Source organism: Ammospiza nelsoni, chromosome 5, assembly GCF_027579445.1.
Source record: "Ammospiza nelsoni isolate bAmmNel1 chromosome 5, bAmmNel1.pri, whole genome shotgun sequence".
NCBI classification, from domain to species: Eukaryota; Metazoa; Chordata; class Aves; order Passeriformes; family Passerellidae; genus Ammospiza; species Ammospiza nelsoni.
The window spans coordinates 45,990,442-46,003,727 of NC_080637.1; the positions used below are offsets into that span (position 1 = coordinate 45,990,442).

The window sequence follows — 13,286 nt, forward strand, 5'->3', positions numbered from 1 at the left end:
GAGGCCCCCGAAGAGAAGGTAAACAATTATTATCAGCTGCTGTGGAATGCAATAGGATTCACCTTGATTGGCTCATTTTCTATGTTTATAATTAAGGGCCAATCATCAGTGCAAGCCAGGGGACTGAGTCCCTGGACACAACTTTGTTGTGGATTCTTTTCTATCTATTCTTAGCTTAGCTAGCAGCTCTGCAAACCTCTCTCTATATTCTATTAGTATAGTAATAATGTATTATATATCATATATTAATAAATTCAGCCTTCTGATCAAGATACAAGATTCACCATCTCTCTCTCACCAGCAGCGACCCACTCAGGCCGTTGTAATATCTGGTGACCCCTCGTGTCAGAGCAAAAATTAATCTGATAAGACCAGAGGAGCAAAATTGCTGCACTGGGTAAAAATCCTGTATGTGTAGCATTTGATGGTTGCTCTGAAGCGACCTCAGAAAGTGGATTCAAGCCAGGAGCTGAAGAACCGAAGATCCTGATTTAGACAGAGTTCACAGCCAAGGCTGACCACAAAGAGAATCTTTCTTCTGGAAAACAATCAGGAAAGATGATGGAAAAGAGCAGCAGACCTGTGGAGCTGGCCAGAGCAAGCTGGACTCTTTCAAAAGGTACTGTTCACTTTTCTATCCCTGATGAACCAGCCCTTCGTAGCTTGTGGCTGTTTGTATGGCAGACCCATGCCTTGCCAGAAGAGATTCAATTCTCCCTTTCAGAGGAGAAAAAAATAGCCCTCTGGAAACATTGGTGCAGGGAAGACGGTTTCTTTTTGTCAAAAACAGATATCTATGAATTCTTTCGATGGGCAAAGCTTTTTGGGTTCTTTGCTGATGTCTTATATGCTTTAGATGCTTTTGTCTGGGAGTGCATGGACTCGATTATCCAGTGCGTCTTCAGTAAGGGACGCGTGTTGCCTTCCATCTACCCAGCATTTATAAAGCTTTTCCCTGTCCTGAAACGCAGAGCAGCTTGTTTTCAATGGATATCTAATTGTTATGGCCAAGCTCCGTTTCCACCGCCCTTGGCAGAAGACCCGGTGGGGGACGACTTTGGGTTTTTTTTCCCCCCCTGCTTCGCGGCGGGGGGGGCTGAAACTTCGCGGCGCGAAGAAGTTTTTTTTACTCTTGCTCCGGAGCATGCTCAGATGGAGCCTCCTCCTTACCCCCCTTCTCTCTCTCCGGGGGGATGGGAGCGGCCGCTCAAGCCAGCGCCGGCCTCTCAGACTCCGCCTTCAGAAACGGGGGCGGCACCGGTCTCCGAGGTTTCCTCCACGGCCCTGCTAGAGCCGTCACTCCAGGAGATCCCGTCTCTGCCCCTCCAGGAGGTCCCGCCCACGGTTTCACCGGCCTCCCTGCCCCCGCCAGAGCCTGTGTCGGAGAAGGCCGAAGAGACAGCACTTCCGCCGATTGACCTGTTGCTAAGCAACGGCGACGCTTCGCCGCTCCTCCCAGCTCCGCTGGTGCCCGTGCCGTGCCCGCCGCCGTTTTCAGAGCCCAAGGACGCAGCACCAGCGTGTTCCCGCGTGTCCCCGCCGCCTCCACAGCAGACCCCAGAGTCAGCAGCAGAAAACGGAGTTGAGCCCGCGGGACCCTCGGAGCAGCCCGCGGCGGATCCCACGCTCAGCGCGATTCCCTCCCCAGTTTCGGCTCCCTCCCCGATGCTTCCACCGGACGTCCCAGCAGTCGCTCCGGCAGGGGGTCTCTCCTTCCGTGGAGCGGGGGCTGCCCACCAGCTCACTGTTGTGGCAGTCCAGCTGCCTGTTTTTGAGATCAGCATTCTCGGCGGTTTGGGGGGTGGTTTTTCGGGGATTGTCCCATGGAGGCCGCCGCCTCTCTTGTGTCCTAGTGGCATGGGGGGGCAGGTGCATCCAGAGAGTTCTGCCTCTGATCCCCAGCCCGGAGGGGATGGGGATGAAGCCAGGGGGCGGATGAGAGACAAACCCGATGTATTGCAGAGGGAGAGGGCACAGTTGGAGGAGACCATAGCTGGTTTGCTGTGGGAAACAAACATTCCCAGACCCGAGATGAAGATTCTCGGGGCAGCTTCTATTTCCCTGCTGCTGGCATGCCTCAGTGGTTTAGGGGAAAGGAAGCGTCTCACTACCCGTGCTGCCATTGTGCTGTCAGCAAGGCTCAGGCCCGTAGGAATGCAGAGCCTTCCTCATGCGTTTGGCCTGGGATGCTGGGCTCAGGAAATTCCTGGGCCGGGCCCGCTGCGAGGCCTCTTGATGTTTCTAGGGGTTCTGGTTTGTCCTACCGGTCCGGGTCCCCCTGTGTGAGCCAGTTTTGGGGTTCCTGGTCCAGTATGGGCCAGGGCCCCCAGGGCCTTTTCTTTCTCTGGCATTGCTTTGCTCGGCTGCTGCTCTTTTGCTTTTCGATCAAAAAAAAAAAAAAATTAAAAATTAAATAAAAAAGATTGAAAATAGGCAGGCAGCAGCTCTGAAGTGCTGAAGCACTGAAGGGCCAGAAAAGGACATTCTAAAAATTGTTCAAATTGTTTCAAATTGTTTAAAATTGTGTTATGCTGTTTCAGGACCAAAAAGGACTCTCAGATGTCCAAAAGAAACAACTTCAGCTGATGGACTGTTCCTGAAACTCAGCTGCATGGACTTGAATTCTCTTTGCATTGTTTCTTGCAATTTTCTTATACTGTAGGATTGTTTTAGTGAATTATTAGTATTCTATATTTTATAGGTGAAGGAATTTCCTGTTCATTCCACATCAGCATTTTTCTTTTATTTTTATACAATTTAGAAAGGTGAGATGTCGCAGACATTTCTCCACAGAAATCCTTTTCTTTCATATTTCTGTGTCTTCGGGAGCCAGAGGCCCCCGAAGAGAAGGTAAACAATTATTATCAGCTGCTGTGGAATGCAATAGGGTTCACCTTGATTGGCTCATTTTCTATGTTTATAATTAAGGGCCAATCATCAGTGCAAGCCAGGGGACTGAGTCCCTGGACACAACTTTGTTGTGGATTCTTTTCTATCTATTCTTAGCTTAGCTAGCAGCTCTGCAAACCTCTCTCTATATTCTATTAGTATAGTAATAATGTATTATATATCATATATTAATAAATTCAGCCTTCTGATCAAGATACAAGATTCACCGTCTCTCTCTCACCAGCAGCGACCCACTCAGGCCGTTGTAATAGACATGGTTGGGAGCACAGATATAATGTAGGATATGTAAAAGCTGGAAAGCTTTGAAAGGGGGCCAAGAAGTCACAGTTCTACAGATGTAAAAAAAGTCACCACACCACCAAACCTGCTGCTCAAGATGTTATCTTACACGACATCCCTTTAAAAAAGGTGTAGAAGCTGCAGAGCAACACAAACAAATATATTAAGAGATGATGTTTATAATATTTCAGAGTGCAAATTATGAAGTATAAAAGCAACTGATAAGGGTTTTTAAAGCAAGGAGTGGAATACCAATAAGAAAAGCAAATGAGGGATTAATATTAAACCTATCTAATTAACAAAAAGAAGCTTATTCCATTGATCACAGTGACACAGTTTTGAAATATGCTGTTGGAAATATGGCATTGGAAATTGATAATCTTAACAGAACAGGTAGACAGGATGCATTTGTTCAAACTAAAGAATTGTGAATCACCAAGTCTGAAAAATTAGCATTTGTCTGCAACAGATAAGATGAAGAGTCCTTTGAATCACACCAGGTAAAATTCATAATGCTTTAAAAAATGTGAAATTCTAAAAGGTTGTTAATTGTTGCAGTTCTGGTATTTTTAAAGAGGTGACCAAGGCAACTACTAACCTGAAGTCAGTCCTGAGGAAAACAGTGGAATGACAGATTTGAGATTATATGGAAAAGTAAAATCTACTCTGAGCCCCACAGGATTTTTCTAGGCATTACTGACTGCTGTGGTTTTTTGAGAGACTGATTTTAGCAAATGTTACTGACAGATTTCTAATTGTTTTGCTTATGGTTCTTATTTTTGTTCTTAAGGTGTCATTGTCAATACATGAACTTTGGATTACTTAAAGGAATTTGATTTATTATCACACCATATTTTGATCTAAAACAAACTTGTAAAATCATATACAACAAAGTAATTAGCTCTTAATTCCTGCATCTCTATGCAAAATGGAATGTAAACAAACATCTCAGATAAACATTCTGTTTCTGCTTAAATGCTTCCAGATGTTCTGTATGTTTGAAATGTTATGGGTTATTATAAAGCTGGGATCTTTCTTTCCTTTCTTTACATGTCTCACCTAAAAATAGGGAACTTCAGAGACTCTCTGATAATGTTCCTTGCCTCAGGTCTGCAAAAGCCTGCCCTAGAGAAAGGATTGTAATGGAACGCTAGGATTCAGAGTTGTTGTTGGTCATCTGCAGATCAGGAAGAATTTCATTCTTGTGCTGTGCAATTTGATCTTTAAATCTTTTCACCTTCCTGTGAGATTGGCTTTAGGATGTGCCGTATTGAACACAGATGATCTGTACTTTCAGGTGCAATAGATACTCATATTTTTGTTTCCTTTCAGATCGCATCATGCCAGGGCTAGACTTTTGGCTGGGAAAGAGATATCCCCAGAGTATTGGGCAGGAATTGTCAGGAATATTTCCCCCCATCTTTTTGTCTATGGAGCAGGCTGTATGTATCAGGAGCTGCAATTACTTAGGTACCTCTCTCTAAAGGGCTTTCTTGCCACATCAGGGGCTGGGGATAATGTTGGCACTGTAATAGCCTCTTTTCCCTAGTAGTTTAACAATCAGTTGAATTTTCCAGGTTGTTGAGGTACTTAGCTTAGTTAACTCTCCAAGTATTATGTAAGTATAACTGAGAAATGGCTGTGACAGAGAGATGGCCATGGTGACAACGTAATGGCTGTGACTGTGTAATGGCTGTGACAGAGATGGCCATGGTGAATGATCTCATATCTTTTTATACTAACTTCCACTCATGCACAGCATTCCCAGACACTTGTATGTTTCAGTAGATTCACTCAATTCCAATGCAGAATTGTTCACTTAATCCATCACTGATACTTTTATAGACTTACATACTGTCTGGGAGGTAAATTGAAGAAAAGAGTATGAGTCTTTGCAACATTAACTGAAGAAAGAAATAGTGCTAGGCCTCAACTATATACATTAGGATATTTTTGCTTAGGACATGCCCAAGCCTGACATTCTGTAGCCTCACAATTATCACTATCCAATAATCACAAGTAGAAGAATGCAGACTGCACTGCATCTAATGTGGTTTTTAAATTAGTGTGGTCTATTTCTTTTTTTCCTCATGGTGTCACTATAGGATAAAGTTAATGCTCACTGGGTATTCTCAGTACTGGAACATATTTCCATTTCCTTTGTCTTACTGGCTTTCTGATTTTCTAATATATGTTTAGAAAATATGATAACAAATATACTGCCTTCAAATTTGAACACATTCTCTCAGGCACTGGCCTATCCTTAACACTGAGCATGAATTTTTGTTTTCCTTTTCCTTTTTTTTTTTTTTTTTCCTGCTAAGGATTTAATATTAGAATTAATTTAGCTTTATATAAGGGTGTGGAGAAATTGAGCAGTTCTAGTGACTTGAAAGTAGGAAATGCCATGTTTAAAAAAAACAAAAGGCAGATATCTTACAATCAAGGGAGCTTATGAAGTTGTGACTGTGACTGACTTCTTCATCACACATAGAAACTGTATGAATCACAGAATGGGTGAGGTTGGTAGGGACCACAGTGGGCCCAAGCTCCCTGCTCAAGCAGGGTCATCCTAGAGCATGTGACACAGGCCTGCATCCAGGCAGTTCTTGAATATTTACAGCAAGCTTCATCTTTCCTTATGTTGTTGTAATGTGTTTTGAATTCAGCTTTAATAATTGCTAGAAAAAGCAGTTTTCCTATCCAAGCTCAGTGGCAAGAGAAGACAGGAGAGAGAGAAAGAGAGAGGATTTGGTTTCATACTGATGGCATGGATGGCATTTTTGTCTGCCTAGTTGTCACCACTTCACCCAGACTCACATTCTTCAACATATCTAGGTACCTGACTTCCACAGATGGAAGAAAGATGTGGCACTCTATAAAGGTTAAGTAGGATTGAAGAGAAATTTGCTTGTGGTCTTTACAAGAGCAGGAGCCAGCTGGAGATGCTGTTCCCTATTCATGCATTTGGAGCACAGCCTTCCTGAGAGGCAAGGACCATAGGCCATTTCTCTGCTTTCCCTCTTCTGCCTCTTCAGCAGGACAGTGGTGTTTGGGCTGGTTGCACTCAGGCTTGGCTTCACTTGTGGCCAGCCTTTGTCTGGCTCAGGTTATCAAGTGTGAAAGTTAACTAGAACCAGCACATGGTTAACAGAATCACTGTGACAGGACAGCAGTAAAGTCAGTTTGCTGATCTAGCAAAGAAGTTGTTTCACCTAAAGAAGAGCACTGCACAATTGCAGATCTTTTTAGCAGAAGCCTAAGAATTATCCCCATGTGCTTTCCAGTGGGCTAAAATCCTGCCAGGATTTCCAGCCAGTTAAGAGACCTTTTTTCTCCTACTCTCTTCAGATGGTCTTTTAACAAGAGATAACAAATATCTCTCTTCTTAGGTAAGTGCCCACATCTCAATACTGTCTCTAATCCCTGTGCCACATCTCTCATTTATGTGTTTGTCAGTGCCATGCAGTTCCTTCACGGAGTCAATTGTTCTTTGGGCTGGTACCTTGGAGATAGTTAAGTTACTCTTTGTAGACAGTTGTCTTGTTGACATCTTAGACACCATCCTCCAGTGAAGTGTGAAGCAGGCCAGCTGAACAGCACATATTGAAAGAAACCTAGGGCAAAATTAGAGTCCTGCATGTGGCACAAACTGCTTGTTTTATTCTAGAATGGGAGATAAACTATTCCACAGTTGTATGTGCATTAGTTGTCTAGCATGCTGCTTCTTTTCCAAAGGACAGACAAAATCTTCACAACCTGATTATTCCCTTGCCAGTGGCTACCATTTTACGGCCATGCCAGTTTTTGAAGCTGAGATGTTGATTTTAAACTGCAATGCATGAGCACCTTGTGGCTCTGCAGGAGAAGCAGCCTCTCACAAACTTCCTGGCAGAATACCAGCCCCAGAGATGCTGAATGTTTCTTCCTGCCACCTGTAAGCAGTGGCTTTGGAGGGGTCACTGCATCCAGTCTCAAATGCAACATCAACATCTGCTTTAGGAAACCCTCTAATTCCACAAACACAGAAGTTCCTTGTTCTTTGTCAGGACTTTGTGCAGTTTTAAGCCTTGTCCCAGCAGCAGCTTTTTTACTGTGCCTATGTGGTGGTGCATCCCCCTCTCACACTGGCCCAGACTATGATTTCAGAAATGCTTGTTTGGCCTTGGCCTTGATGACAGCTCAGCTAAGCTCCTTGAGCTTATCAGAAACACTGTGTGCTCCCAGGAACTTATTTTGGCTAATGAGCTCCTGTATTTTGGTGAACAGTCTTGGAAACCTATTTTTCTTGCCTGCCTAAGAATGCAAGTGTAACACTGCTTTTACAATTGAACTTTTACAGAAAGTTACTGACCTGAATTGTGGCCAAGATGGAAAATTGCTGTGACAAAAGAAAACACTCTTGCAACCCTGGAAAGAGTGGTTCTAAGTGAGACCCTCTGAGCTCTACTGGACCACAGAGGGCTGCAGCCAGCAATTCCCTCTGAGCAGGACACCCCTCCGAGTGAGAAAATTCTCAAGTTCACTCTTTTTGTAGGACAACTGCCAAAAGCCAATGATGGAGCCTGGGTTGATACCCCCACTCCTCGAGGCCCAACTCTTCACCCTTCAGAATGATGCTAAGGCATCCAACATGAGTACTTCACTGATCCTGAGAGGAATTTTTCACAGGTGTGTGTCCGTACTCCTTTAATGTGTGTCTGCCAAGTGTGAATATAGTATTGCAAATCATTGTGGTTTAAAACCAAACAGCTGCTTCCCTTCTCCCCAATCCCCTCCAGTGAGAAAGGGACAAAAAGGCAGAGATTATGGGTTGAGATAACAATTTACTAGAGAAAAAGCAATGAGAGAAGGAAAACAAACAGTAACAGCAAACAATAATCATAACAACAGTGTGTAAAAGAGGTGATTTACATACAGAAAGGTGCTCACCACCCCCACCCAGCTCCACATGGCTGCCAAGACAAAGACAAAATGGTAGATGTTACCACAGCCCAGCAGCTACACGCTCTTCCCGAAACAAAGGTGTGGTGGATGCTCCTGCAGCCTGTCCTCCTTCCCCAAGCCCCAGACAACGAGAAACAAGGATGGACAAACCTCCCAAGCCAGATTGTCTGCATGACACTGACTGCACTGACTGCCCTACTCTGTGTTCACACCCCAGGGGTTGTGGGCACCGCTTTGCTCCTCCAGAAAAAAGGAATAAAATGGTGCCATTCCTGCTGCAGGCTCACCTTCTCTTCCACCTGGAACCATGTTCCCCCATGATGAACCTGGATGGTTTAGAAGAGCAGCCCAGCCACACCCACATGGCTCTAGGCTCTGCCCCTCTCAGCAATGGTGAGAGAATGAACTGTCCTTGCCATAACCAGGACACACATGCACTGTGAGTGCTGATCTCCGTAATTGGTAAGTACATTAGATTCCTGCCTAAGGTAGGCCTGTGTGTTACTGTTGTGCTCATTGTAATTTCTAAAGAATCTTAACTTGTTTAAATTAGGCTGTCAGTAAAGTGCTGTTAAAAACTTGAGGCCTAAGCCATTAATCAGGTCTGGCAAAAACATCAACTCTAAACTTTGTGACTCAACAGGAGGGTCCCCCTCATTCCCTTTTGTCCTTACGCTTTTCCATCCTTAACCTTTTCCTATCCCCATCCTCCACACAGATAATGTTAGACTGATTTGAGTTGGATTGATTTTAGGTTTTAGTCCAATTTTTCTCTGTATGCTTCGACTATGTAGGTCACAAATAAACTTCACTGTGCTTTCATGATTTTATTAAACCTGCTTTAGCCAACACCTTTGCCAGTGGTTCTTTGAGCAACACAAAACACCCATTCACAGCGTATTAGAGACCTCACTACTCACACAATTCTCAAGACCCTTTGTCACTCACATCTCATTTGGATTTCAATTTGCTTACCTTCTCATGTCAAATGCAACCTACTTCTGTATCAGCTCTCTTCTTCTGCTTGTTCTCCACCTTCCCACTCTAAGTCAGCCATTGGAATTAACTATTGGTTTTCCAGCATCCCAATGCTCCAGCTTTTTCATATGCCCTCCCTGACCTGCTCTGCTTCCCTTTTACCCTAGAGATCAAGAACAGCAATTTTCCTGACTTTCTGACCTTTTAGAGGTCTCTGGTTTTTCCCCGCCTTCACTCTTAAGACATTATCCCCTTAATGCCTATGCACTTCAAGCATACCAGGAACTGAAATGAGAAGTCATCTTAACCAAAAAAGACAAAAGATCAAGTGGTAACTCCTTTGAATTAGTGAAGTCCTTTTGGATCTGAAGAAAGGACTGCTGAACCACTGTCCCATGCTAGAGGAGACCCCATGGACTTCTCTCCAACTGGCTTACACTAGAATTGGTGAGTAGACAGATATGTTTCCTTCTAAAAATCTCAGGTTTCTGCAACTACAGAAGTCCCTGATATGTCTTAATTCTTATCTTTCCTTCCAGTTTAAATCTGCCTGCTGTGGGGGCTTCAGTTGTTCACTGCCTGTGCCTCAAAACCTTCACACTCAATTCTCTGCCCTACCAGTCTTTCATCTGTCTCATCTTTCATCAGTCCTGCTAGTTATCGTCAGTCTCTCTTGCCCCAATTATCTCTCCCAAATGAGTTCAGCTGCTTCCTGTGCCACCTTACCTGCTTGACATCTCTTTGATGAACCTAGATCAAATTCTTCCTGCAAGGTGGCAGTTCTTCCTGTTGTTTCACACCTTTCCTTTACATCTGCTCAGAGTTTTGCTGCAGCTCCTGTCTCATCCTTTAATTTTAGGGGTCACTCAGCTGCATAAGAGGTGCCCCAGTTTTACACCCTGAAAACCTGGCCCATTTGTACTTTATGTGCCTGAAGTGAATGTGTTTTAACATAACTCCTGCACAATTCTTTACAGGGTGTGATTAAATATGGGAAGTCAGCAGTTGAGTGGAGCAGGGCAGAACCAGTTAATTGAGGACTTCAAAGTGTGATGTTTTTACCATCTGTAAACAAAATCTGTATTGCAAACCAAAATTCTCTCCACAGCAATTCCTAGGTTTCCTTGGTACAAGATCCAAAGCCCAGTGAAATCAGTGGGGTGAAATAGGGTGGGGATCTTTCACTGACTTTAGTATCCTTTGCATCAGGCCCCTGATTTCCCTTAGCAATGATAAAATGATACACAAAGCTGGGACTGTACAACTTCCTTTTATTTTGTGTGCTTTTATAGGATATAAATAAATGACAAAATTACAAAATTTATAACTGGAAGCCCAAGCATATTTACATAAGTATTTGTTGCAGTGAGGCTACTATTTACTGTTCTCCTATACAATTTTCCTTTTGGTACCATATTTTTAGTGTTATTTTTTTTTTTTTTTTACTGTCAGTTGACTAAGTACATATCAACAGTGAATAAGCAAAAATATGTACAGGGAACTATTTTGTTCAAGTAAATTGAATACTGTATTAAAAGGATGTCATCACTCAGCGCTATGATTAGGTTTAACTAAACCATATACAGTTATCAGTTTTAAACCAAGTTCAATTATCCATTTTTTGGAATATACCAACTGATGATTCTAGCTGAAAAACCTCAGCTGGATATGAAATAATAATTAAAAAAAACATTAAGACAACCACACAATTTATCAATACCTCTATAATGAACTTCAAAATGATTCACAATTTGACTGGAAAGAACAATATACGTTAAAATGTCATTTTTCTCCTATAATGATATTTTTACTGTTATAATTTCAGTTCTACATAAATATACATCATGGTATTATACAAATACTCCACAGACATTAAAAAAATTAAAACACTTTAAAGAAAAAGTAAGTAAATCTCATTTAACCAAATATTAAGCAAATGCTTAATTATTTTGTTTCATGAAAACATTTTTATTACTTTGGAATTTTTTTCTTTTTCTTGCTGTTTTTATTTAGAAAATGTTTTGCAGTAGAATTTTAACAACGATCTTCCAAACAAGCTTTCTGTGACAGAAATCTTGATAGCAAAATCCATGGTTTTGACTTTTTTTAGAACCACTGAGATTATTTTTTTAAAAATACTATCAGAATTCATGGCTATAGCAATGTTGAACTGCATAAACTATATGTAGGTGTAGTAGAATGATCATTCCACTTTCATTCCAGACTGATCACACAGAACATCCAGTGCACTGATGCTACAACTTTTATAATTTTCATAATGCTGCAATAGCAGTAATTTACTTAACTTTAAAATAAACAATATTTCTCATAATTAATCTGGCTTCCTTCCATAAATATTCATATGTTTTCCTATAGTACTTCTCTTCCATAAAAATATCTAATAAATGTTTTCTGTGCATTATTAATACCTTTTTCTAACCATTCATAAAACTCTGATCCTTTGCTACAATCCAAGAGGTTCTTATTTCTGTAGAGGATCAAAGGACATCAATGATTACATATAAAATCAGTGCACACAGAAATCAGGGTGCCTAATTTCTTGTCACTTTAATGAATTCTTTATTCAACACAGTAATTATTAATGAATTCAGTGGTTTCACAAATAATTTATTTATTAATTCTGGTTCTATTTCAATTAAAAACTGCCAAGATTTAAATAAAAAACCCAATCAAATACTCTACTCGTAGGCAGCATTAGTATTAGTTTAGAGACATTTTGATCTTTTTTTTCTTTAAAAAGTAGAATTCTAAAATAAGAAATCAAAGAAAGCACTGTGGCAGAGTCACAAGGGAGAACTGCACGAAAAAATAAGGTTTCTCACTCCTCTTGTGGACTTTAATTTTAAAAGTCTTCATATAGAATCATTCTTCAGTCAGTGCTGCAGGAAGAAGAACATCACCAGAAATGACTGTCAGCCTTTTTTGTTAGTTACAAGGCCACTCATACAGTGCAGTCTTCCTCTCTGCTGGATTGAAACGTTGCCATAAAGGAAAGGCTGTGCTGTGACTGCTTGGCGTGCAAGGCACAACAAGGAACAGGGGGACAGTTTTGTATCAGAAAATTGTAGTTTCATACTTGGTATTAATGCCTCTTTTGGCCTCTTGTCCAGGTTCAACAATCCAGGGTAGATTCGCAAGAGTCTTTTGTTCGGATGGATCTATCTGCTTTAAGACAAATGCAAACATACAGACGGGTTACCATCTCCGTGCACGGCAGCTTGAGCAGAGGGTTTTTCTTTAAACTAACAGGGCAAATCCCGAATTGACAAAGTCGTACAGCAGCAAGTATGGTGGTGTCTACACTCCCATGTACTCATGGCTGCCTTCTTCTTCCTGTTGAGATCAGAGCTGTGTTTACCCCCAAGCTATAGGGCATCATAGTTCATTAAAGCCACACTTCATCCTGAGAAGTCTGTTCGCTAATGAGACAGACGATGGCATCAGGAAATGTTTCTACTTAAAGTTTTATGGAGGAAGATTCTGTGGCAATGGATGACAAAGTGTACAGTCATACATTTCCCCCCCTCCCTTCCCCTCACCCAATAATTAAGTGTCATAGAGTACAATTCTCACGTTATAGTCAGTGAATATGATACAGTGTGCGGTCATTTTTCTCCTTTCCCTCCCAAATCACCCTGTGCCTGTGTTCTCACTTAATTTATAATAGTTTTCATAATTTTTTAAAAAGGTCTACTGTAAAGAATATTTCTGTCATCTCTGCACTTCAGGAGGGCACTTTTATGGCAATCAATATGTATGCTTCAATTAGCTTTGTTTCTTAGGAGTCTGTGATTAATACTGAAAAGGTATATTGAATCCCAGACCAAAAAAAACCCAAAAACAAAAGAAAAAAGAAAAGGGTAAGAGAAGAAAAGAAGTTGCTTGGTCTTACAGGATAATTGTTAATTGATTTGTATTTGTAATTTGATTAGGATACATATGCCATGAATGTATACGAAGCAAGTTAGGTGATAGATTAGGACAGTCCATGAAACTGCAGAGTTTGAGAGGTATGCATTGATTAAACTGAATTAATTAAAGTTCAATAATTACTATAAGACACGAGACTAACCAAGCAACATCTTAATCTGGAGAAATCTGAAATAAGCAGTTGTTTGAAATGGCTGCCAGTGTTGTGGTGACACAACCCT

General features: G+C 41.6%; 1 protein-coding gene across 4 annotated transcripts in view; it reads right to left on the reverse strand.

Annotated features, from left to right (window-relative positions):
- Positions 1–10,365: 10,365 nt before the first annotated feature.
- Positions 10,366–13,286, reverse strand: part of ANKS1B (ankyrin repeat and sterile alpha motif domain containing 1B) — a 407,322-nt gene continuing 404,401 nt past the window's right edge. For all 4 annotated transcript variants that reach the window (XM_059471865.1, XM_059471867.1, XM_059471866.1 and 1 more), the window contains one exon: positions 10,366–12,300. In XM_059471865.1, the coding sequence (XP_059327848.1) occupies positions 12,190–12,300 (111 nt within the window). In that variant the 3' untranslated portion in view covers positions 10,366–12,189. The remainder of the gene's footprint in view (positions 12,301–13,286) is intronic.